The sequence below is a fragment of the Parus major genome, chromosome 5, assembly GCF_001522545.3.
Source record: "Parus major isolate Abel chromosome 5, Parus_major1.1, whole genome shotgun sequence".
Taxonomy (NCBI): domain Eukaryota; kingdom Metazoa; phylum Chordata; class Aves; order Passeriformes; family Paridae; genus Parus; species Parus major.
Genome location: NC_031774.1, coordinates 905,771 through 932,289, shown reverse-complemented (window position 1 = coordinate 932,289; position 26,519 = coordinate 905,771). Strand labels below are relative to the sequence as shown.

Sequence of the window (26,519 nt, the reverse complement as noted above, 5' to 3'; positions counted from 1 at the left end):
ACTCATTTGTGTGCTCTTTCATGTATCTTCAGCATGGAAGGTTGAGAAAAGTGTGGATAACAAGCCCATATTACAGCAGCTTTGACGTGGTAATAAAAAAACAGGTCTGGATGTGGACAGGGAAGAGAGAAGCCGTACCATCTCAGTAGAGAGAAGGTAAACAGGAGGATAATCACTGTGCTTCCTACTGTTCCCACTCACCCTCCAAGCAACAATGCAGAGCCTGCAAGTACAGGAAGGTTATTTTCACTCATGGAGACACGTAGGTTAGAAAAGATAATTCCAGCTGTTAAGCCAGCACTGCCAAGTCCACCACAGAACCCCATCCCAAAGTGCCACATCTGCTGCAGATGTCATCTTTCAGAGACCTCCAGGGGTGGTGACTTCACCACTTCCCTGGGCAGCCTGTTCCAGTACTTCACAACCCTTCTTGTGCAGAAATCTTTCATAATATCCACTCTAAATCTCCTCTAGCACACCATGAGGCCATTTCCTCTTGTCCTACTGCTTGGGAATAAAGTACCCTTTTATCAGTGTCTGTAATCAGCCTGATGATTTGTTCTTGTAACAGTTCTGAGGCCAACAACAGTAAAGCAGGCCTGACTATAAACACCCATCACCAAACTTGCTCTTTGCCTCTCTTTTCCTGTCCCCTTACACCACAGTACAGAGACACTTGGAGAATTTGTGCAGTTCTTTGTACTGCTGTGATCTCATTTTTGAGAACTAGGTGAGGAGGGAGAGATAATAACAGGCTTGAAAGTTCTTCTCTTTTCCATCAGGAAACCTTTTTCCCCATCCCATTTCTAGTAAATTTTGTGGGACATAAGGCAGCCTTGATTCAGGGAGGAGACCACCATCAACCAGTGAAACAGCTCTAATTCACATGCTTCTTGAACTTTTTAAATGTTAGTTATGCTGTTTTCCCAACAGCTGAACAATTTGTACCTCCTTGAACAGAATTTCTTGTGGCTTCTTCAATTTCAAATGCACTGAGTCTTAGAGGGATAGCATGTATTAACCCTCCATTTTTGTTTTTCTGTTGTGGTAAGAATTTTGTGCTAATAATTATTAATATAGATACCTCTTTTTGGCCTGTCTGTTCTGAGATGATAGACCAGTTAAGGGAAGATAGAAATTTGTAGAATTTCAGTTACATTCACAGAACACAAAAAGTGAGAGGTAGTCACACTTGATTTTTTTTTTCCAGTTTAAGAGGAAAAAGCTGCTATAATTCTCTGTAATACCAACATGTAATTCCAGCTGCTGATTAAGTTGGAGTTCATAGTGAATACAATAGCTCTGCTGTGTGTTCACTTAGAAGCAGATTATGTATCATATCTCTAAAGTTAACTTAAGACTGTATTCCATCATGTCATCTGCAAGACATTAATGGAATTCATGGATGTGAGGAAGGGATCTGCTTGTGATGTCATCTGCAAGATAGAAAACCTTTTATGTTTTTCTTCTGATGTGACAGTGCCAACTTGTGCCATCCTTGGGTCAATGTCTTGGACAAAAATGAAATGCCTACTTGTCATCATAAGTGTTTGTGTTGGTTAGGAAAATGTGTTTGGTGCTCTTAAAGATACAGGAGGTTTCTGTTCCACCTTTAATGAAATAACTAGTTCAGATATAAGAGCTGAATGAGGCACTGAAGAAAGCAGTAAGTTAAAAGTATCATTTGGTTTGAATGATTTTACTGTTCTGCATTGATAGGCATGGGTGAATTTAATACTGTTTTCCACTGGATACAGTTAGCACTGCAATACAAACCAAAGCAATCACCAAAGTTAGCAGTCAGTGTTTGGTAGTTTTGCCTGTAACATTTTTTATAGTTCTAACATTGCATTCTTTGGTAATAGTTGTTAGAAACAAAATTATAAAATATTATTGTTGCTTTAGTTGAAGCTCAGTAATTGAAGCATCTCAGCTGAATTGCATAAACTTCATTCAAAAATAATGATGTGTCTCATGCTCCCAAAGATGCAGAAATCACTAGTATATACTTCTTCATTCCAGTTCACATTTGTCTGGTGTAGGTAAGTGGTGTGGCCATGGAACTGTTCTTAGGTTCTTAGAATTCTTAGGAATTCTCCAGAGGTGGCCAGAGCCCTTTGACACTCCAAATCAGCATTGAGGAAAGCTGTTATAATGGATAGCAAAACTAAATGATTCCAACCTAAGTTGTTCCACTTTGGAAGTATTGCAAGAAAGACTGGATATGGACAGATTGGCTGTCAAGGTTACTGCTACCACTGTGCAGGAGATTTAATAGCTCTTTACTGAGAGGTTTGTTTAATAAAGTAAAAATGGCTGATATAGATAAAGAGCTAATAAATAATAGGCTGGGGAGGTTGTTGTAGTCAGGTACTGTTTTTTAAAAGAAAATATAAAAAGAGTCAATTTCATATTTTAACCCAATAGTCCCAGTAAGGTCCTTAAGCTGCAGCATTGATTCATTTTTTCCATATGTGTATTTTTCTGCCTCATACTGGAGTGTAATACAAAGATGCATGTTTATTTAATGTGAAACATTTTTTTCAGGGCTAGATTATGTAGCAGAGCAGCTACTCTTTCAAAGCAGCTGCTGACATAATGCTGTATTTGTTCAACAAAATTGTACTCAAATTTACTCATGCAAATAATGTAGAATTGAAGCAAACAGAAATGCAGTTCACTCTCAGGAGTTAAAATGTCTTAAACTTGTACTTTTTTGAACCAGCTTTCTACTTCACTGTGCCTAAGCTTTTCTATCTTACAGATCTGATAAGATGCAATTGTAAGTTGCAAAATCTAGGACAAAACCTATGAAGATATTTAGGCATCTAATCCCTGCCTGCCTGACTATGCAGGAAGCACTTAGAGAACTTCAAATAACTTATCCTTAGAGATTCTTGGGTAGAAATGGAATGGAAAGCAGTTTAGAAGTTAAAAATTGCCCTGTGAAGCCTTTTTTTCCTCTCTCTTCGTAGAGATAGAATCATAGATGTTAATCTGACATACAGTGAAAGGATGTGCTGATCTTGAAAAATTACAGTAGTCAAGAACAGGTGGTCATGATTTCCTAACCAGATTTGGTTGTATGATATGATTAAGATGCTTTATCAGGTCTGTGTGGAAGAGTATTTTTTTGCCTGATAGGCTGCACTCTCATATTTTCAAAGAAATGCAGCCAATTTATCATCTTGATTTTTTTTTCATAATCCTTTGTCTTTATACTTTCTGTTAAAGAACGCTTTGGAAAACTTCCCTGAACTGACAGTGGTCACTCGGGATTCCAAGACAAAGTGTGGAGGGACATCTGTGTCTAAGATCAAAATGAATGGTAAAGCTTACAACAAGAAAACACTGAGGGCTTCTAAATCAACCACTAAATCAGCACAGGTGAGTGTTCACAGGGATTGTTGCTGCCAGCATCTGACTTGTGCTGTGATAACCATGTTTATATAAAACATTGCTTCGTGTATTAGCTGGTTTGGTTGGTTTATCAAAATATCAAATCTTTTGAGAGAGGTGTTTTTAACAAGGGAATGTTAAATAACAACATCTAAAAGGAGTACATTACATCATTATTATATGTGAAATATAGTTTGTCAACTTCCTGGGCTGTTGCTGGAGCAGCAACAATTTGCCTTCAGCATTGCTGATGTAGATCATAGTAATAAAAGTTTCTTGCTCTTGCTGAACTGATCTAGAAGCACTTGCTTCTAGATCAAAAATTTAATAAATTTAGATTTAATGAATTTAATAAAATTTATATTTAATTTTGATAAAATAATTTTCTATTTATAATAATAAATTTAAATTTAATGCAATTTAAATAAATTTAATAAAAATAATTAAAAGAATTAATAAAAATAGTGTTAATACTGTAAAATCTGAGATCAGATAACACTTCTTTAAAACTGAGTTCTATCTTGTACTGTTCCTCATTCTCAACAGCAGAATGAAGCTGTTTTTAAAAAAAAATTAAAAACAACATGGAAAAAATTTGAGAAGCACATATTGTTTATTTCCATAGAATTCCTGGGGAACTAATTCTAACTAGATTTGCCTTGCTTGGCCCCATCTCTCTGCATTAAATAGTGGCTTGACAAATGACTTGTACATATAGCTCACACTCATATTTCTTGCCAAATTAACCTAATTTTTGGGTAAGTATAAATCAGCCTTCTCAAGGACCAAGTCTGTGTCTTTTGCAATGTCTTGGAGTACTTCTTGAGAAGGGGGTGTTGTACCCATTTGGGGCTTGCAGTGCATTCAGGATGACTGAAAGCATTCTCACACCTGGTTTTGATAATAAAACAACATGGGAAGTGGAGCTGGGAGATAATTATGATATAATGGGAATTACAGTTTGCCAGATATGTCACAATAATGGTTTGAATGAAGCACTTCATTTCTGAATTGTTGAAAAAAATGGTTTACAGAAGAAAATGTCTGTCATGTCTCTTGGTAAATAACATGAATTTTCCTAAAATAATTGTTCTTTTTGCAGGAGTTTACAGTAGATCCAGAAAAAATACAGTTGTATTCTTTGTATCACTCACTCCATCATTACAAATACCACATATATCTAACATGTAAAGAAGAGGTAAGTATTATTCTCATTTTTTGCATTCCTTGAGGGAATTTATTGAGGGAATTGAGTCCAACTTGAGAGATTGTTCTCTCATTCTTGGTAAATGAGTATGGATTGAGGCCTCCTATTTTAATTAATTCTTTATGGCAAACACAGGCTACACTGACCACATGGGTTGCCCCTAATGGGAACTTCTGCTCAGAACATTCAGATGTGAGGCTTGCAAGGTTTGTGGGATTCCCTGAATTGTTCTTCACTGTTACCCAAAATAAACAAAACAAATGTTATCAGTGAATTTAACTCCTTGGATCTAAAAGGTGGTTTTTTGCCTTAGAATGCCACACCTTTATTTCTTCTGCAAACCCTTGGTGGAAATATTTCAGGTAGCAGAAATACAAGAGTTGAGCTCCAGCTTAGTTGTTAAGAAATGCATTTTAGGGATCATTACCCTTATTTTTAAAACTTAAATGTTTTCTGGCAGACAAGGTTCATATTTAACTGCAGACTTTTATAAAAATGAAAATTCTCCAATTCTGGCAGCCTAACATGTGTGTGTGTGCATCTCTTTCTCCCCCTCCTTCTCTTTTTTAAATAGATTTCTTCTGTTCAGAAGACGAGTGCAGATCTAGGCCAGGAAGAGATTGTGCAGCTGTGCATGAAAAACATAAAATGGGTGGAGGATCTTTTTGAAAAGTTTGGTGAACTTTTGAATCGTGTCCAGCAGAAATGCTCATAACAAAAATGTATCCCAAATCCCACATTTTTCTACGGCACTAACCTGATGGAACAGAAAGCTCAGAGAGAGGCTCTGATTTCTTTTACAATGCCAGACTGCATTCTTGTTCGTAGCCATTTTTATTTCTCTTTATGGAACTTTGTGCCTTGGCTCGTGCTAAGGAAAAGTGATGCTGCCAAGGAAATCAGTCCTTTGGAGATGGAACTAAACATAAACCTAACCACATTTTTAACCTGAAGAGTTATTTTCTATTTTGTAAACTATTGGATAACTTAGTTTTATTTTCAGAAATGTTTTTGACAAGTGATAAAAGCATGCACTACATATACTTTTTTCTTTTTTATTGCTCAACAGATAACAACACTTAAAATACTACAGATTTTTCCATCCCTGACTAAGTGAGAGAAAAGTCAGCGTTGGGGTGAACTAATTTTTACATGTCTGGCCACCAAATTTAGAGTTTTGTACATTTTGAGAACAGAGCCGGAGTGACATCAGTTTCTGCATACATATATTGCCATCCTAAAAATCCAGAAATTTCATTATGCTTTATGGACTCCTTTTACTATTGTCATGCTCGGGAGACCGAACATGGAGTTGGTGCAATCCTATGACTGCTTTTGTGTCAAATTATATTGTAATGAAAGACAATGACCTTAACTATTTTCCCTGTTTTGAAGAAAAAAATATTTTCCTTTATACTGTGTTTCGTTTTTTTTTTTTTCTTTTGGAAAAAAAAAAAATCAATTGTACATTTTATCTCACTAATAGTTGTATTTTTCACAGAGGAAATATTGTGGTTAAAATTGTTACATGTATCTTTGTAATACACTTTCCATTGTTTTCAGTAAATCCTATTCATTTATATGTTGATTTTATATTGTAAACTATGTATCTCGAGGTAACCCTTTTGTTTATACAGGTTTGCTTCAGTGTTAACCAGAATAATGCATAATGCATACTAGACTAGTTTTGCTTTAAGTGTAGTTGTGTTAGACACTGCAATTATTTTCTGGTATGTGAAAATAAATTTCTTACTAAACTAGCACTTGATTAACTGAGAGTTTAAATGAAGAGCTACTACACTTTATCTTGGTCAACAAAGATTGTTGATTGAAAAATAGAACTATATGCAGTGTTAAACACAGCTTACATAATTGTTTGTAGAACTGGCAGTTGCAGAGCTGTTCTCTTTTCGGTGCCTTTCGAGTCTTCAGACATCTTTGTAGCTTTTCTCCTCCTCCAGGTTGTTAACACTTTGTAGTGCCACTAGTCACACTCAGACAATGAATGTAATGGGCTCTAATCAGGAGAACATTTTCTTTAAATTTGCCAATAGAATGCCTTACTGAGTCATTCAGAATAGAGATGTACTCTACTGGCGTCCTAAAAAAAAATAAAGTCACGTTGGTCTTTTTTCAGATAATGTCGAAAAAAAAACTTCATTCCTTTATCCTTTTACTGCCACTTAGTGCCTTAATTTCAGCCAAGAGAGCAGGGTTCACTATTCATTGGCCAAATGAAATAATGTTCATTGCCATGTGACCTTTCCCCCATGTTTTGATCCTATTTAGTTGTTAAATATTCATTAGACCGTAGAACTATGAAGAGTTTAATGAATAGATGTGAAAATGAAATTATTTGATCTTGAGTAAGCAGATAGAGGCTTGAATATTAAAGTATGTACAGAATTTTAGCTGATTAGATTTAGAACCTTGTAGGATGTTTACCATATTCCCAAAGCTTTTCATCCTTAAAAAGCAATAATTCTCCTTTACAATTTGTGTGCAGACTACGATGAACAGAAATGGGCATGTGCCCTTGCCTTTCTTAAAGCCTCTTCCTCGTGGTTTTGCTTTAAAAAGGGAGGTCACTGTCGTGTTAATGACACATTGTGCTACTGCTCTGTCTGCAATTATCAAGGAGAGCGAGGTGGGTTTGGGGTTAGGCAGAATGTGCAGATTGTTAGAGCAATCATGGAGCTAATTAATTCCCACATTGAAAAGAAGGGTAGCCGTGGGGGTAAGGAATTTCTGTCGTTTCAGTCCTGCTGGGTCTGGTAGAGTTTATAGGGTGAAAGCAAACACAGAGGAGTTACCAGCCTTGGCAGCAATCAGATAAAATGGTTTTGATGTAAATGTGCACACTGGAGGTGCAGTAGAAACGTGCCTGGCACGCTCTTCAATCACTAGTGGGCATTCCCAAATTTACTCAGTGCATTCTCTTGCTGGGATAGATTCATGACAGGGGATTACTTACCCAGGCAGAGATCTGTAGGCACACCTTGGAAATTCCTAGTCTGTGGTTTTAAAAGTCATTAGGATACAGACTGAGGGAACAAATGGAATGGGCTCCTTGATGATGTAGTGAAGAGCTGGTCAGACTTTGTCTCTCTCACACCCCTTCCTATTCAAGCAGAGAGTTGAGAGAGTTGTCAGTGCTTTCTAGAAGATTACCACTACTGTGTACTTTGGATTTTTCAAATCTAGAAGTAGCTTTAGAAAGCTGCTTTCAGTCCTTAGAAGCTGAAACAAAAACAAACAAAACAACAAAAAAAAAAGAGAGGCTTTTGGAGTAGCTGATCCCTATTTAAAAAGGAAGTAATTTTACCAACAACCATTAAAAATAAAAGGGGGTGGGGGGGCCAGGATGCTCTGCACTGCCATAGAAAGTGACCTGGCTTATTTTTGGCTGTTTTGTTCCCAAGGCCAGCTAAACAAGCACTGTGCCTGTAGAAGACAGGAAAAAATTGTCTTGAATAAAAGTAACTGCCCCAGACTATTAAAGATTAATGTAATGGAACTTCCATCTTTGTCTCGGGGTGCAAAAATGGTGGCTGGATTGTTAATTTACCAAATTAGAATAAGTAAAAACATGGAACTCTTTGAGTGTGTTGAAGGGTCATAAATCAAAGCAAAGCTTTGTTAGTAGGATTGAAGAGGTTTTTTTATACTGAAGCAAACTTAATGAAAAAAGTCAATGTACAAATTACTTTTTTTGCACAAATACTTTGTTTTGTTGCATTTTAGATAATGAAGTCTGCACCCACACCTCATTTTTTTTCCCCTTGGAGTAACAGGGAGGTCTTCATCCCTTAATATGACAGTGGAAATTGAGCACTGATTTGACTGGAAGAGAAGATGCACTGGGAAGGAACAAAGCCCTCCTTAGACTATGAATTAGCAAAACAAGAATGAAACAAATTGCATAATCTGTTATTTGGCTTTTAATTCCACTATTCTTTCCTTTGGCATGGCATCCCAATTTACACTGGGTTTGGTTTTATTCAAATACAGCATTTCTCTTAAAGGCAGGTTTGCTTTGAGATGCTACTCCCAAAGTTTTGCTAGCAAAAAATCAGAGACAAAATTGGATTGAGAAATGGTTTCTGAAAACAGCTAAGGACTTTAGGGTCTTTGAGGTTCTGTGGCATGTATTGTATTCATATATTGTCCAAATGAAATACTACTTTTTCAAAAAAAAAAAAGTCAGATCTTACAGGCTGTCTTCCAAGTAAATGATTTCCATAGGAAATATATTTTAAATATTATTTAAATATTTACTACTATTTAAAACAATTTTAAAGCAGAAAAGCTAATACTATGGTCACAAAATGTCAGTGTGTCATCAACCATTTCTTATTTCGTTGCCAGCACTTGACATTTGGTCTCTCTTACCCTATTATGAGCCTGTGCATTTCACATTGCACATGCTGCCATATTTTATTATTTAAGCTAATATTAACATGTCATTGGTAATAAATGCATGTTTTTCTGCATATCTGTTCTACATATGGCAAAAATGAAGCTAGGGCTAATTAAGAGACACTATGCATTCTTAGTCCAGATTTTCAGGTGGTCCATAATGCAATGTATGGAAATGTGAAAAAGGACAGTTTTGTACCATTCATGATGTTATTAACTAAACCCATTAAAGTGAAAACACTTTTTAAACAAAAACCTTATAATGCTTAGTCATTTGTTATTAAAATATTATGCCTCAAAAAGTTAAAATTGTTGGAAATAAATTGGCAATTTGGACTTTATTTTCTGCTTGAAACATGAAGAAATACAGTTCTAGGGTTTGGGGGGGATGTTTCCATTATGTTGCCTGAATTGAGGATGTCTGGTTGATCTGGATTTTTTAGTTCTGGGTTCTAAATGTTCTGAATTAATTTGTACAATACAGCTGCCAGATCTTAAACTGCTGTGGTGAGTGAGGAGCCAGACTGTTGGCTAAGAGAGAATCTGCTGCTGTGATTTACCTGAATTTTAGTATTTTCATTTGTTCTGTTTCTTGCCAGATTAGAATGTCATCTCTGTGTACCTTAGGGGAAGAAATGGTGCTCCACAGAGTTTTGGAATTTTTTGCCCCCCAGCTAAAATTAATTACCCTGGATATTCTTACACTGTTTTTCCCTCAGAGGGCTGAACCCCCCATGCTGTGGATATTGTCCATAAAATCCACAGCAGGCCTTCTATGAGCAACTTATTTGCAGAAAAAGGAGACTGTGGAGGCTGGAATATATTTTTTTTTAATGGCCCTCTGTTTAAGCTTCTTCCCAAACCAAGGGAATATAAAATATAATATAAATATAAAATTAATAAAAATATAAAAATTGATTATTTGTATTTAAAATACAATTTATATATATATATATTTATAAAATATTTTACCATGAAATTGATTATTGTTTTCTCAAAAAAACACTTTGGAAAGCAGGTAGGCAGAAAATGTCCTGTTGCAGTCCTGAAGATTTCAATGCTGCGTTTCAGATACAACTTTTGATTTCTGAAGGTTTGTGGTTTTTTAAAATAAAGAAAAAGCAAGGCAAAAAGCTGAATGCACACAGCTTTTTAAAAGGAAAGCAGCTCCTACTATCAGTAGTTTGTGGGTAAGTATCTTAGGCAATCAAAATCAACTTTCTCTGCATTAGCCTTTTCCATAGATAACTTAACAAATCTTTGTTTAATTTCCAGAAACAGATTTAGAGAAAACCATCTTAAAATTCTTTCTATTTGATCTCTTACAAGAATACACTAAGTACAGAGAACAAGCTGTTTATAAAAGAGAAAAAATAAATGCTGAGTGAGGGAAAACAACAAACAGAATTTCAGGGCTGTACCATCTCATTTGTCCTGAATGTGTCTTAGGTTTTTGCTTTTAAGATTCCACTGGGCATTTTCTTTTTTTTTTTTTTTTTTGTATGGGCTTCATTTTGGTTGTTTTTTGGGGGCATTTTTGGTTTTTTTAGCTACCTGATGCTCAGAGGGTAGAAGGAAGCAGCAGTAACAGCAGAGCCCATGAGCAGGACTGAAGGAGCAGCTGAGGTCCTTCATTTTAGTTTTTAGTTCAATTTATGAATAAATGAAGTCCTTTATTCTACACGTGACATTTGAAATCATAAACTTTATAATTGGGAATACATGTTGTAGCCTTCTCAGACTTCCAGAACATGTGATAGCAAGACCTTTTAAGTAAAATTATGTTGGTTTTCATCACCCTTTCCTTTCTAACCGTGGTGGCTGCTAGTGTGATTTGTCTGTGCATTATTTATGTATCTGATATTTTTGCTGTGGCAACAGAAGGTAAGTGATATGATAATTGAATAAAAGCTGGAGCATCAATATTTTATTATGTTGTTAGGTCAAATGGGCAACCTGTTCAAAGCTCTGGGAGAATGAGGATTTAGAGCTCTTCCCTAAGTAAATCAGCTTGGGTGGCTTCTGAAACCTCCCAGATTCTTGCTGAAATTCCTGTCCCTACAGCTTTCCTAACAAACTGCAGTAAAGGAACACTTACTTCTTCCAGTGCAGCATCCAGCAGCTTTGTTTGGAGTTGGTTTGACCACAATCAATGGACTTTGCACTGAAGGGAGTTGAAGAGAGTGCTCACGTGTTCTGGGAGAAGCCAAGTGTTGCAATTCCAGCTGCCTTAAATAAACCCCAGAAACCAGGTAACAAGAAATGCTTGGCCAGGGACTGTCACTTTCTTTTTGATGTGAATTGTGTAAGTTCCCTTTGAGTTTAGTGGGGTAATAAAATTCTGCAGGACATTTTCCTATCCTAAACCGTGGGCCTGGCAAAATAATTGAGTTAGGTGGGGCCAGCACATTGTACAGTCATATAAAATATAAATTATAGATTCCTGCTTTTAACATACATAAACAATAAGCCTGATTCTCTGCCCTGGAGGATAAAGAAAATTAAGAAAATTTAAACAAATGGTCAAAGTCAGTCAGTGTGGGAAGAGGAGCATGGAACTTGTCCCACAGAGAAGTTACCACCTCAGCATGCTTCAGGTGGGCATCACTGCTCCTTCAGGCTCTCCACAGCTATGGATTGATGAGAGCTGCTCCCCTAATTCTTTCTGAGCTCACCTAAAGCCCCGTTCAGTAGTGACAAGGTCAGTGTTTGCTTTTATGGTGCAAAATAGCGGCGTTACCATTGGAAATGGCACCTTCCAGAGTGACTTCTGCCACCTGAATTATTCCAAATGTGTGATTGCACTCTGCTCACTGTGGCTGAGCAGGTTTCTGGTGTGCAGAGAACACTGAGCCCTCACTGTTCTGAGAGGAGTCTTCATCCAGACAGCGGTGCCAGGGCCTCTGTGCCAGGACTCTTTGGACCTGGTGGAGTCAGGCTCTGGTTACGGTGTGTAATCGTGCTTGAAGTCCCAGGAAACCTCCACTAGAGGGAAAAGCTGGAAAATCCATGAGACAAAATCCTTTTATCTTTATGAAGCCTGAGAAATGGGGGCTTGAGATGCCACGAGTTGTGTTTGTGGTGAGGTTGCTCCACTCCCACTTGCTGTGGGCCACTTTGAGGGATGATGTCTCCTCATCCTCATCCTGCATCCAGAAGCTTCTGTCCTGAGAGCTTGTTTATTGTTCCAGGCTCTTCAGAAATTCCAGGCTGGAATCCTTACACATTTCACTTCACCTTTAAATTCCAGAGCTGCCCTCCAGGAGTAAACCATGCCCTTCCCAGGCCAGGTGCACTCTGCAGCAGCCGCTCCTCTCCGTGGTGGAGCAGCTGCTGTGGCTTCCACGGTGCCAGGTGGCATCGCTGTATCCCACAGAATCCTCCTTTTTAGTTCAAATGTAGCTGGGAAATGGGACTGAGTGTGAATAACCTGCTCTGCATGCTCAGGGAGAGTGTCTGTCCTCTCCAGCCCGTGGAGCTCAGCCCTGAGCAATCCCCATGCTCTGAGCTACAGATGGCAGAACCTGTTGGGCACTACCAGGGGAATTCCCTGTGGCAGCTCTGGAATCTGCCTTCAGAGCCTCCAGCTTTTCAAAGCCCTCTGCAAGCTGATACTGTGTGAACAGCTGTCCATGCTCTTAAATCTGACCAGAAAAGAGAATTTTCCAATTTTTATAGGTCCATTTCATCACTGAAAACCTTTTGCACTGGCCTTTGTGTCTTCAGGCATCCAAGCAGAGCAGATTTGATAATGCCATGATAATTGTGGCAATTTCTGTAAGAGGAGCTGTTGATTTTCCCTTCCATGAGGATCTCTGTGCCACAGAGAGCTGTATGCTGAACTTTAATTTGTCTCGACATTTGTGAATGGAATGGAGCAACATTTTAAGGGTTACTCTTTATAATGTTCTCCTTTCATCAACTTCACCACTGCAGTGAATACAGGCATTGTTGATATTTAAGTGGGGAAAAAACAGAAGTGTCACTGTTCTAAATAACTGGAATATTTTTCTGAATTTTTATGGTAATTATTAATTGCTGTGCTGTTTCAGAAACAGGCAGAAAGGTTGGGTTCAACAGATTCTGATGATAATGGTGAAAAATTGATGTATTTATACATTTAAGCTGTGTTGATATACACTTAATCTTTAAAGCTTTATTGTTATGGGAAGACATTTGAAATCTAAAGAATAGTTTGGTAGAGAAGAGAGAGCCTTCTGATGTGTTTGAGATGTAAGAGAAGCATTTGAAATGCAGAGTTTTATGTTAACCATTTGAAAAAGTCTGCTCTAAATTCGTTTGAAAGTAAGAAATTGGATGGTATTGTTCTGTAAAAATCCCTCTTTATTACCTAGTCAATTTTCAGTGACAAGTATCAATGTTGCCATTAAAAAATTGAATAATAATTGGAACAGTGAATAATTCTGGGTTTTAGAACAGCTAATGCTCCAGTTTTGGTGTCCTTCCAGTTTTTTTTAAAACTTAAAAAATTAAAACTTCTTCTTGTGTTTTTTTCAACACATTTCCCAGTCACTGAACCAATCATTGATTTGTTTTAGATATAACAGCAGCACCTCACCTTTTCTATTAATATACTTTCATCTCTTTTGGACAACACAGCCTCCAGCTTTTGTCTTTTTGAGAGTGATCATGAAATACTTAATCAAACACTCATGTTTTTTACTTTGTAAGGTCTTATTGTGCTTGTAGAATTTAAATACTGTTTCTGCTTTTTTCTTCTAATTAAACCCTACAGGTCTTACATGAGACTCAGAATTTCTTGAAAACTGAAGATTTGAAGTTCTTCAAAACATAACCACTCTTGATCTTTTTGTAGCTGGTAGGAGAATTTCTAGATGACCTGGAAATAAATGAAAATAGATTTTTATTTCGCTGTTCCTTGCTATTAAAGTTCTTTGTAACAGTTGCAAAGAATCTGACATGACTGTACAAGCTAGGACTTTTGTTAAAAAATACATTGGTCTCTTTATTTAATGAATAAATTATGTTAATTTTGTCTTGTAATTCAGATTGAACTTGAAAATGTTTGTGGCTTTAAATTCTCTCAAGATGAGGTGAACAGCTGCAGGATGATTGACAGCATCATTTTATTTCAACTCTGCAAAAATATATATTCAGAAATATATTCAGCTGTGCAAAAATAAACAATTGTTTAAAATGAGAACTAATTTCAATGTTTACTGATTTGCAGTAATATTTTGGCAATGTATCAAAACTCCTAGCATCAAACTGCTAGGAAAGGGAAATAATAAAATTATAATCATAAATATAAATATTATAATATTTATATAATATTTAATCTATATTATATAATAAATATGTAATTTATTATAGACTCACATATTAAATTATATAATAATATAGTAATGTATAAATATATATAATATAAATAATATATATTATATATATTATATATTATATATAATATATATTATATAATATATAATACAATAATATATATAATAAATATATTTTTAAAATAAATTGCTATAAATGTATAATACATTTATATATTACTATTTAATATATATTTTATGTAATATTATATAATAAAATCAAATAATAAAACAGTGCATCATGGAAATCCCCACTGACCTATGCATTACATGTTATTTGATTGGGTTCTTATTGGCACCTGTGAATGAAAACTACTTTTTTTTAAACATCTTCCTGTCTTTCCCCAACAAATAAATCTCTGTTAGTCACTTCCTTTGGTTCAGGAAACAAGATGAACTTTCATTTTGGTAGGCTGGCATTTTGCTACAGCTTGAATGGTTTCCTTTCTCTGTTCCCAGGGACTTAAGACTTCCTTATCTGAAAAACTTCACAAAAACTTCCACTTTTAGAACTCCCTTTATCAACTACTTTCAATATTTTCCAATATTTTCATTTCAGGCAATGAAACATGAAGAAATGTTTGTCTGCCACAAGTCTGTGGTACCTTAGCTGCCTGTAGTAATTTTTCACAGCTTCCAATGAAGTGTATTGTTTATTTATTTGCATATAATGAACAAACTTGCAGTGTAAGTGTGGCAAATGAGGATAAAAAAAGGCTGCCCTGAGCTTCAGTGGATAGCAAACATGCTGCATTTGCACCTGCTAGCACAGAATTTGACATAGAGCAGGCTGAAGTTCAATAATCTGAGGATTTAATGTGAATTTTTAAATCACTTGTAATATTGTATTATTTGGTCTTTAATGTGCATTACATCCTTCTGTGTACCACGGAGATCCTATGGAAATCAATCCAAAAACCATGATTTTATGTTGTTCTAATACACATCCACTGAGTAGGAATATCAAAATACTCAATTCTTAGTAGAAAATTATACTTTCTAAAAGTAGAAAATGATGTTGGATCTCTCAGCAGTTTGCTGCAGGCAGTTGAAAAAACATTTATTACTCTGAAAATGAATTTATTATTTCATTTCATTGCAATGAGAAATGGCAGCTGCTGTAATGAGCAGCTCATAGAGGACATAAAAAGAAAACTTCAACCACAAGGCCTGTGCTTAGGTTAGCCCACAGAAACAGATCTGACCTTTCTGGGCTTTTAAATGACACAGTAAATACGGGGAAAATAAAGAGAATTGTTTAGGAGAGACATGAAGCTCCTGGAGTGGGTCCAGCCGAGGACAATGAGGATGATTTGGGGACTGGAGAATCTCTGCTCAAGGAAAGGCAGAGGGAGCTGGGTCTGTTCAGCCTGGAGAAGAGAGCAGAGGGGATCTCATCCATGTGTAAAAATGTCTAAAGGCAAGAGGAGGGAGCCAGGCACTTCTCAGCAGTGCCAAGCAATGGGACAAGGATGGGCAGGAACTGATGGACAGGAGGTTCCAGCTGAAGCTGAGGAAGAATTTCTGCACTGTGCAGTGATCACAGATTGCCCAGAGAGGCTGTGGAGCCTCCCTGGCTGAGACATCCCAGATCCATCTGGGCACAATCCTGGGCCACGTGCAGGGAGGCTGGAGCAGGGGTTCACTGTGGGCCTCTCCAGCCTGCCCCACCTGGGATTCTGTGAAATCCAGCATTTTTTGTGCTCTGTCACCAGGGACACCCCAGTGTCCTGCTGCCAGGAATGCAGGTGGAGCTCCCAGTGCTGCAGGAAGTGCCAGGGCTGCTCTCTCCCGTAGGTCAGAGCCCAGTTCCCCATCCAGGACCTGTGGTGTTCTCACACCAGGCTCCTGACCTCGAGTAGCACCAGTCCTGTGCAACATTTCTATTCCCTATGGATACTGCCAACCTTATCTGGAATTCTGAGTCCAGTTCTGGGCCCCTCAGGACAAAAGACACACGGGACTACCAGAGAGAGTTCGGTAGGAAGGTCACAAAGATGATGAGGGGTCTGGAGCATCTCTCTTAAGGGCAGAGACTGCAGGAGCTGGGCTGTTTAGTCTGTAGAAAAGACAGAGAAGGGATCTCATTAATGCATAAAAACATCTCAAAGGCAGGTGCCAAGAGGATGGTGCCAGACTCCTGCTGGTGGTGCCCAGAGACAGGATAAGGAGCACTGGCCATGAACTAAATCACCACAAGTTCCACCTCGATATGAGGAAGAGTACACTGAAGGTGGCAGCGCACTGTCACAGACATTCCAAACCCAGCCGAACGCGTTCCTGCGCCGCCCGCTCCGGGTGACCTCGGCAGGGCCATCAGCCTGGCTGCTCTCCAGAGCTGCCTTCCCTCGCTGGGGATCATTCCGGGCTGGCTGGCAGCAGCCGGGGCGGTGCCGGGCGCTCCGTGCCCGCTCTGCCCGGGCCCGCCCAGGGCGGGGCGGCGCCGCCCCCGGGGGCTCCGAGAGCCGCGGCCGCGCCGGGAGCGGCAGATGTGCCCAGCGAGCGCTCGCCATGGCCACGGTGCGGGAGAAGGCGGCGGCTCTGAGCCTCAGTGCGGTCTGCAGCCCCGCCGCCAGGCCACCGGGTACGGCTGGGGAACGGGCTGGGGAACGGGAACGGGAGCGGGAGGAGGGGGCTGCCCGCAGCCCGGGATGGCTCTGCCCGCTGTGGGATGCGGGTTCCGGGCGGCTGCAGCTGCGCTCGGCGCCTTTCCCTGCTCCGGGAGCTTCAAAAATTGGCCGCGCTCCGGGAGCCGCTTCCGCCCGGGAGCCCCGTCCCGGATCCGCCAGCGGCAGCTTCGGGACCCGCGGGTCTGCCGGCATCTGCCCGGTTCTGCCCGGTTCTGCCGGCATCTGCCCGGTTCTGCCGGCATCTGCCCGGTTCTGCCGGCATCTGCCCGGTTCTGCCGGCATCTGCCCGGTTCTGCCCTGCCCAGCCCGGCCCGGTGTCCCTGCCCAGCTGCCCCAGCGAGGCTCGGGCAGCTCCGTGTCCCCAGCGCGGGTCAGGAGCAGGTGCCTCGGTAGCGCAGCCTAAGCTGTAAAAAGGCGCTCGCTGGGAACTGGTTTTGCCTTTTCCTTTTTCCTCCCCTACCTTGAGCACCTTAACTCTGTGGAAATTTGTCTTAATGCCACGCTTAATCCCGCTTCCTTTAGAAGCGATCCGAAGGCTCTGTGTGTGTAAGGAAGCGGTGATAAAGCCGTGAGTAGCATTAAACACATTGTACATGTTGGTATTTATTCTAGCGATAGAAACCAGCCTTGTTGCATGTTTGGTGGTGTCGGGTTTGGGGGTTCTTTTCTCCCAAAGAGCATAGCTGACTATTGGAATGTAGGGCTGGAAACAAATTCTGTGTTGGTTGTGTTTGTTCTGCCTTCCTGAAGGTGTCATCAGGTTAAAGTATCAGCAGTTGTGTTCCTTGTCTGTCTTGTACTTCTAAAGCTTTGGAAACTGGAGGTTCTGGGAGATTTCTACCTTGGCTGGTTCAATGCTGTATATTAAAAAGCTGCACTTTTCTTCTTGTTTTGTTTTGTTTTTTTCCCTGGAGTGAATATTTTCAGAAGGATAACTGTTGCTGTCTTTCTGAAGTGCTGGCGTGTTCAAATGGTATTGTGTTCCTTGCTTTCTCTCCCTCTTCCCAGTCCTTACTGCCCCTCTACCTTTCCTTTTCCCCTTGCTTATTTGCCAGTTTGTGGGTTTTCTTGCAGCTGGGGATCAGCTGAAAACTGGTTCCCCAAATTGGAATACAACTCTCTGACTAAAGCCACTTCAGACTAAACAGAGCAGAGAAAAACACCTCCTGCATCTCTGGAAAATGCTCATGGTAATATGTTCCAGAAGGAGGTGCATGTTGTTGTTTTTTTCAAACACTGCATCACACTGTTAATTCATTTGGTTTGAGGTCTGTCACAATCCCAGCTGGCTTTCTGTAGGATTGCTGCCAGCTCCTCCTTCCGTATTTTGTCCTTCAGCTTTTGATTTCTCTCTTCTTCCCCTGCTTTCACTCTTGGTAAATTATTCATCTGACTAAGAAACATGTTTTAATTCTAGCCTCTCTGCTGGCTGCAGCTCTCCCCAGTTAGGTGCCACCTGTAGACTTGGTGTTGTTTTTAAGTCCTTGTGGAGGCTGAGTGCAGCCTCAGGTCAAACTGTTGGCTGCTGGCATTTTGCTCTAATCAGACTGGTAAATGAGTAATAGTTCAGTGGTTTCACTGGGGAAGGGAAGTGCACAGAGCTGAGGTCTCTGCTGGAGCCGAGGTGGTGAAGGGCTGTCTGGTGGGATAAATGTGGAGTGAGCATCCCAAGAGAATCCGTGGACTCTTGGTGGTGTCAGGTAGCTCGTGTGTGTGCACATTCCTGTAGCAAACAGGGTTCTGATGTGTCTCTTCAGCCCTGTTTCCCTTTTTCCTGCCCAGCTGTGTTGCTCTGTCAGTGCTGGTGGAGGAACCGGGGTGTTACGAGTGTGTACGGCTGGTTTGCGGCTGTGGGAGCGGGGTGCTTGGCAGTGGTTCTGCAAGGGTAACCAAAAGGTGACCGAGGGACACACAAAGGACAGTGCCAAGGTGAGAGGCTGAAAAAACAGGAACTCCTGGTTGCAAAGCTTTAGGCTGGTGCAGTGAGAGGAGCCACCAAAGAGAGTGACAAAGAGCAGACAGACTCGCTGAGGAATTAACCAAGTGTTAATGCCTGAGCAAGCCAAGCCAAAGTGGAAGTCTCAAAGATTTTTAAATCCTTACGAGGTTCATGAAAGCTAGAAGCCAGAAAGGGGGCTGTTCTCTGTGCCTGCAGCATGAATTCAGTCTTTGTCTGCGTTCTCAGGCTTTAGCTTGGCGCAGAAGCCGTTCGGAGCGACGTTCGTCTGGAGCAGCATTATCAGCGCTCTTCAAACTCAAGTGGAAGTGAAAAAGCGCCGCCAGAACCTCAAGTGTTACCATGACTGTTTCATCGGTTCGGATGCAGTGGATGTTGTCTTTGCCCACCTCCTGCAGAACAAGTATTTTGGGGATGTGGATATTTCCCGGGCTAAGGTGGTGCGCGTGTGCCAAGCGCTGATGGATTGCAAAGTGTTCGAGGCTGTCTCGACCAGGGTCTTTGGGAAAGACAAACGCTCCGTGTTTGAAGACAGCAGCAGCAGCCTCTACAGATTCACAAATGCCTCGAACCAGCCAGAGCTTGAGAAGGATTACCAGCAGTGTACCCCACAGAGGTTAGTACACGGAGGTGAAGAGAGGAAATATTCTAGGGGAGAGAAAAGAAAGCTTGTACAGGGTAAAAATAGACACTGCATAGATGTTTGTGGGTGGAAGACAGGTAGGAAAGAGCAATTTGAAGAGAGTAAATCACTCAGCCTACACGGTTACTTGTTTTCTCTGTTATCACATTGCCTTGGGGAAGGGAGGGGAGAGAGTAGAAATTAAGTGGATTTACATACTGATCTAAATCGATACAACCAACTGGAATTCAAGTGCATCAAACAGGGCAATCTTTAGTCACTGCTTGTCTAGCTTTGGCATAAACCAACCATGCAACTTCTAAGGGAAAATTGTTTTCTCCTTTCATCATCTTTGCTTCACTGTGCTTCCAATCTAGCTGTTTTTCAGCTGTTTCTTTTTGCATGTCTGACTTGTTCCCAGGCAGGGTAGCAGGCTGTTCTGCTGTTCTGCTATTGCACTCCATCCTAGAGCCAGAGGGAAGTGCAGTGGTGAGGTTTTGTTTCCCTGTCCCTTCAGGAATGGGCAGAGAAGACCCTGGTACAAACTAAACCCACACAAAGCAGAACGTGTAGATGCCACTTCGCCAAATAACTTCCCTTAAATGGTTTTAGTGAAGTGTTCATCTCCTCACTTACTCTGACATATTCTCACAAGAAACTACGTGTATCTCACAAGAAATACGTTATGTATTTAATGCAGTAGTTTTAGCAATGTGCACTTTTGAAAATTGTAGATGGTGTTGACCCAAAATGGAAATGCCTTATTTGATTGGCACGTTCAGGTGAGTAGCAAATGTGAACTTGAGTGCATCAACCCTGATGAAAAAAGTAGAGGAACAGAGATTAAAAATATTTCCTTTGTCCTGCTTCTCCCCTCTCTCCCATTAGCTCCTGTCCTAAAGCAAACTGTCCCAAGTCTTTCCTTAAAAAGAGAATTCATGAGAAATTAGAACCACTTTAATTATATGTGGTATTTAAAAATATTTTCATCACAAGGGCTGTTAAAGTAAGACTTAAAATATATTGAACAAACAGTCAATAAACAGGATTATTCCTGTTTTATTAGTGTAGAGTGAAGGTGTTTTTCTTCTGGGCAGGGCACAGATCCATCTGGTTATATTTCTTCATTTAGTAAAAGGAATGGAGCTATGGATACATGCAGTTTGTCACATCCATGTCAAAGATAGTGGGCATCAAAAAGATTTTGCAGTGCTCTAAAACGAGGAAGCTCTGGGAATTTAAATCATACAGCTATGCTTGGAGGAGCAGTAATTTTGTGGCTGGAGTGGTTCTGTTACATGCAAATAATTTTTGGAAGTGCCATACATTTTCCTGGGTGACTTGGACAGAGGAAGTGTCGGGCAGGAGAGACGAGGGGGAAAATTATGTAAATATCTATATAGGAGAACGTTTTTGATCTTGGGACAGTTATCCATATCTTTATGTTCCATTATATGTTTGGTTATCCATATATATGTTAATAGATATTTATAAAAACTCTTTTTAATCTCAGATGTGAGAAGAGCACGTTGTTCCACTCTACTCCATTCAAGCCAGAAAACTTGGAGGATCTTTGGGAAAACCTAAGTCTAAAACCTGCAAGCAGCCCTCAAGTAAACATCTCTGATAGCTTGTCCCGTCGAGGTAAGCCAAATAATGTCATTTGTCTGTGGCAGGAGGAAGGAACATCTGTAGGACTGGGAGGACTTGTGCCCCACAGGTTGGAGAGGGAAGCAAACTGACACTCACAGTATTTTGGTTTGAACACCAGGTCATGAAAAAGCAAATTATATTTGTTGCAGGCTTGCCTTTTGCCTTTTTATTTCATCAGACAAGAGGCATTATCTCTTGATGGAAATAAATCAGCGTTGACTTTTGTGGAGAAGAATACCCAATGTACAGAGCTTGATTTGAGTTAGAAATATTCATTATATTCAGTTACCTGCATTACTTGTGTGCTTGTTTTAGTCAGGGCAAACAGTTTGCTGTGAGCCAGAAGGGAATTGTGTATCTGCACTTCCAGCACTCCTTCGGTATTGTGTGAAACTATTCTTGACAATTCATGGCTTTTCTTTCAGACCATATTATCATCTCATGTTTCCTTTAGTTAAAAGTGCTAAGGCATCCTAGAAACTGTGGTTTCATCATATGGAAATATTCAAGGAAGCTGTGATAAGCAGAGTGTCACTGTTGTACTTTTTTTTCCCCCATCCCTTATCTAGAACAAAGATTGTTTGTAAATTAGAGCACAAAGAGTGTAAGGCACTTCAGACTTACCGAAAAGCAGTTCTCCCACACTTGTAGTTAACTAAACAAGTGGGTAGTTCTTGCCTTTTGTGGCGATAAAAGCCACTTCAAGCTGATAAGAGCCTCCTGCTTTGCTACTGCAAGTCTCTGTTTTGGTGAAATCAATCTGCTGGGTTAGGCCTGATGGGAGGAAGGGGAGTTATCTTCCTTGTGATCGTGCCCATGCTGAGTCTCCTGTGCTTTTTGTACCCACCCTTCCCAGTTATTAATGAAGTGTGGCAAGAACAAACAATTGCTCGCCTGCTGCAGCTGGTGGACCTCCCTCTCCTGGAGTCTCTGCTTGAGCAGCAGGAGATCAGACCTCAGCTCCCAGAGCCCAGGAAGGCAGCTGGATATGTCATCACAAGTAACTATCTGGACAGAGAGATCCTCAAGGCTTTCAGTGACTCGCAGTAAGTAATCACTGCAGCTCTGAAGGACTTTCTGCTTTCAGGGGAATGTGCAGCACAGTTGGTCTTTGGGTAGAAATGTAACAGTCTCAGTCTGGCAGAAAGGAGGTGAGCAGGCACTTTTTTCCATGTTGGACTTGACTGGAATAACTGGTAAATAACAATTGTTTAGTGAGAATGTCTGCTGAACACTGGGATGGTTTTTGAATGCAGTGACAGTAGTTAATGGTATTCAGAGGGGAAAATCATTTGCTGCAATAGAGGTTTTATAATCATCATGAATTTTTCCTAGAGACATCACTTGTGAGGAAATAGTTTAGTTCCCCCTCCTGTATTAAAAGAATGCTGAGCTTGAAACTGTGCATAGAGTTAAAAACATGCTCTGAAGGACTTGTACCGGTCTGAATCAGATCAAGGTTCATGTTTCTGTTTATCCAGCGATAATTGTGTCCTTATCTAACAGCAGAGGACATGATTGACTTTGGGTTTTACTGCTTGTGACTGTTTACTTGTGGGTTACTAATTTTTCATCTTGATTAAATACATAACAAAGAGGCTCATGACTGTGATCTACCCGAGTGTGTCAGGTGGAGTGTCTTGTGTGTGAGTTTCTAATGGGTTTAAGTGCCTCCACATGCAGTTTTCCCTGTGATGAAGGAACCAGTTTACCTGCTCTCTGTGGAAAGCCTTGCAGCCAGCTCTGAAAATTAAATCCACAATTAAATTAGATCCACAATTAAAGCTGCAAACTCAAACCCCTGTCTCTTCCAGGACAGATGAATGGCTCTCAGCAGCAATTGACTGTTTGGAATATCTTCCCGATCATATGGTGGTGGATATCAGCAGGAACCTGCCTGATCAGCCAGACAAAGCAGATACCTGGAAACTGCTGCTGTTTGAAAACATTGGTAGATACTACAGCCAAAAAAAGGAGCCACTCTTAAGCCACGCATCTGAAATTCATTTAGGAATTGCAGAACTATTAGGTGAGTAAAACAGAGCTGTGTTCCAATGCTTATGTGAGACATGTACTAAGAAACTGAGTATTTACCTCAGGAGCCAAGATGAAAAACTTACTTCTATAAGTGAGGGTTTTTTGTTGATTTTTGTTTCTTTCTTTCTTTGGGGGTTTTATGTATGTTTGGGGTTTTTTTTTAATTTCTAATTTCAGTCATAGAGACTGTTGTTTGACATTTTGGTTCTTACTTTATGCAGTTCTGTAATTTTTGTTCAGGTCTGTGTAGAATGGCTGTGGAACCACAGTGCTATAATTTGGTACTAGCTGGTATCCATGGAAGTCAGATATCCATGGGAAATGAAATGTAAATATAGCCTAATAGTAAATATTTAGGCTGTAAGAGCTAAACTGAAATCTTTGTGAGTGCTTGGTACCCCATTGACAACTTTTACTTATTTACATAGAAATGTTTCTTAAATTTTCTTTGGACAGCATTTTAGAAAGCTTTTGATGTTTTAGTTCTCAACATTTTATCCTGGCTCTGCTTATTTTTAATAAGTTCTCTGCCTTGATTATTCTTCTTGCTTCATGTTAACTGGAATACTTTGCATTTGTATCCCATTCTTCCTCTCTGCATGATAAAGGATATTAGTACAACTTGCTTCATTTAAACAATTCACAAATCTAAAATGGCTATTCTGCATACTAAGGTAAATTAAAACTTAGCAAAGGTCTACAAAGTAATTTGCAATTAATTCATCAAATTAGCCCATATTCCTCAGTTTTTGTGATATTTTTATTACCACAAGCAGAAGTCATTCATTTTTATTTTTTTTTAATAGAACCATTTCCCTTTTTCAGTATTTCACATCCCCTTTAAGATGTTTGAACTGTAATTGAACTTAATTACAAGGGAGCTTTAATGCCAGGCTGAATGCCTGTGTGTGGGATGTTGTCAGAGTGTCTGCAAGCAGCTCTCCTCAGCCTGGGAGAAGTTTTTGTGAGAATGAATGGCTGTGTTTGGCTGGTTCTGTTTAGAGAGATGGGTGGATGGGTGTCTCTTCAGTGGCTAACCTAGGTGTTTCATGGTGACATTAATTTAAATGAATATGGCAATAAATACCTTTCTCTCTCCCCAGTGAATGGGAAGATGGAGCAATCTCTAGAAGCTGTTCAGCTCTATTTGAAGCTCCTGGACAGCCAAGTCAGGGAGGAGTTCAGGAGGCTGTTGTACTTCATGGCTGTTGCAGCACATCATTCTGAGCTCAAGCTACAGAAAGAGGTAAATCTGCATTCTTAACAGCTGTTTGACACTTTCTGAAATCCAGAGGTCCCAGGCACTGGTCAGAAAATGCCTTTGTAGTTTGAATCTGTGACTGCAGGAAAAGCAGCGTCTCAGAACTTCTTAATGGGGGAGACTAACTCTCCTCTTCTTGTCATTCTTTCTCTTTATTCTTTAGAGTGACAACAGGATGGTTGTGAAAAGGACCTTCTCTAAAGCTATTATCAACAACAAAAACTTATCCAGAGGGAAAACTGACCTCCTGATCTTGTTCCTTGTGGACAACCAGAGAGATGTGTTAAAGGTAAGAGCTTTTAGAAAAGGGCCAGGCTTTGTTTATCTGGTATGCTCATGGAGAGCTGCCTTCTCTAAGCTGCTGTTGCACTCTTTCTGTTCCAGATCCCAGGGGCACTGCACAAAATGGTCAGCAATAAACTCCTGGCTCTGCAGAAGGGCCAGGATCCCAGCAAGATAACAGGTAACGCTTCCCTCTGAGCTGTGTAATCGTGTCATGCCCCAAAATGTGGTGCAAAAAAAGTTTGCTGTAACAGGGACAGATTTGATCTAAAGGAGGGTGGCTCTGTAGAATCTCCAGGGCGGGTGGAGTGTGGTGATAATCCTCTGAATGTCTCACATTTCCTTTCAGGTTATACCTTTTGCCAAAAACTTGATGAAAGAGAGTATCGATCCAACACGGAGAAAACCACAAAAGATGAGCTGTTATCTCTATTGAAAGCTATTGATGAAGATTCAAAGCTCTCTGACAAAGAGAGAAAAAGGCTGCTAGGTCAGTTTCATAGTAGTAATCCGAGTATTTTTATGCAGTATTTTGGAGACAGAGTTACTAATATGTGTGTGTGAGACTTTAAATATTGATTACATTGTATACCCCAGCAGTGAAAACACTAATATATTTGTAAATCTTTTATATTCATGTATCTGCCTAATAAAATTATTTTGTGGAAATGGATGGAATTTATGCAATTATTACCAAAGTCAACAGTACCTGAGTTTAATGTGCATTTATAGTTTAGCTTTTCTCATTCTTAAGTGCTATATCACCTTTTAAACAAAATAATACTTTTCCTCCCCAAAAGCCAAGTCTGTTGACTCCCTCTATTCTATATCAAAATCACAGAGATGGAAGACACCATGAATGAAATCTCTCTGCCACCTTTTGCCCCAGCACTGAATTTTATGCTTTTATTTTTTTTTTCCTAATTTGCCTTGGATTTTGTGATTATCACATAGCATTGATCTTTGACTTGCTGTGTGCTGGAGAGAGCTGAAAAACATGTTCTGCTTGATATTGCACAGCTTTTCTTCAGGCTTGCCAGCTAACTAACCTATGTGTGTGACAAATTACTGTGCTGTTTTAAGCTCAAATGGCACCATATTGAGGAATTGGCTCTCCTGGGGTGGTGAAGTCAGTCTGGCTTTGATTGCCACAGGATGTTCTGATTGTGGTTGCTTATCTTCATCCCTGCAGTGTTTTGCTCTGTCTGTAACTCACTGATGGCACCAGCTGTAATCAGAAAAGTGCTGGAGCAAATGAAGGGCCTTTGGCTTTTCTTGTGGCATTTCTTATCCATGTGTGGTCTACAGTGGAAATACCAAGATTTGCAACACAGACAATCATATATATAGATATATATATATGTATGTAACATGATCACACATCTAATTTTGACTCTTGTGGAGTTACCTTTGGACTGATACCACCAAAACTTTATTACAGCTGCTGTTGGGGAAAAAAAAAACACAAAAAACCACATTTTGTTCCATTTAAAGTACTGAGCTCTGTTCTTTTTAGGAACAAAAGCTAATTTAATTATGACAACGAAGTGTGTTACTGTCACAGGTGGTGACTGTAAAAACACAATCCTAGGTCAGACTCTCATGATTTCTGGTGTCTGATGCCAGGGGCCAGAGTGTTTGTCTGAAATGGAGCTGAGGGACTTGGTGTGTACAGCAGGACAATGTTTTACTGTG

General features: G+C 39.9%; 2 protein-coding genes across 7 annotated transcripts in view; both read left to right on the top strand.

The window, feature by feature from the left end:
- Positions 1–9,281, top strand: part of QSER1 (glutamine and serine rich 1) — a 44,436-nt gene extending 35,155 nt beyond the window's left edge. For 4 of the 5 annotated variants that reach the window (XM_019006901.2, XM_015630087.3, XM_019006898.2 and 1 more), the window contains 3 exons: positions 3,235–3,387; positions 4,502–4,597; positions 5,181–9,281. In XM_019006901.2, the coding sequence (XP_018862446.1) occupies positions 3,235–3,387; positions 4,502–4,597; positions 5,181–5,321 (390 nt within the window). In that variant the 3' untranslated portion in view covers positions 5,322–9,281. Of the gene's footprint in view, positions 1–32; positions 157–3,234; positions 3,388–4,501; positions 4,598–5,180 lie in introns of those variants that run through there. The other variant, XM_019006899.2, reaches the window with a different exon arrangement.
- Positions 9,282–16,859: 7,578 nt separating this feature from the next.
- On the top strand, positions 16,860–25,497 carry DEPDC7 (DEP domain containing 7). Of its 2 annotated transcripts, none has more exons than XM_015629568.3 (9): positions 16,860–16,966; positions 19,198–19,585; positions 21,105–21,235; positions 22,101–22,290; positions 23,059–23,273; positions 24,385–24,527; positions 24,706–24,831; positions 24,927–25,005; positions 25,174–25,497. In XM_015629568.3, exons 1-9 carry the CDS (start codon positions 16,894–16,896, stop codon positions 25,386–25,388), a joined length of 1,560 nt encoding a protein of 519 aa, XP_015485054.1. In that variant the 5' UTR covers positions 16,860–16,893; the 3' UTR covers positions 25,389–25,497. The 2 variants fall into 2 exon arrangements, with proteins under 2 accessions (XP_015485054.1, XP_015485055.1); XM_015629569.3 differs by lacking the exon at positions 16,860–16,966 and adding an exon at positions 18,611–18,712.
- The last annotated feature ends 1,022 nt before the right edge of the window (positions 25,498–26,519 follow it).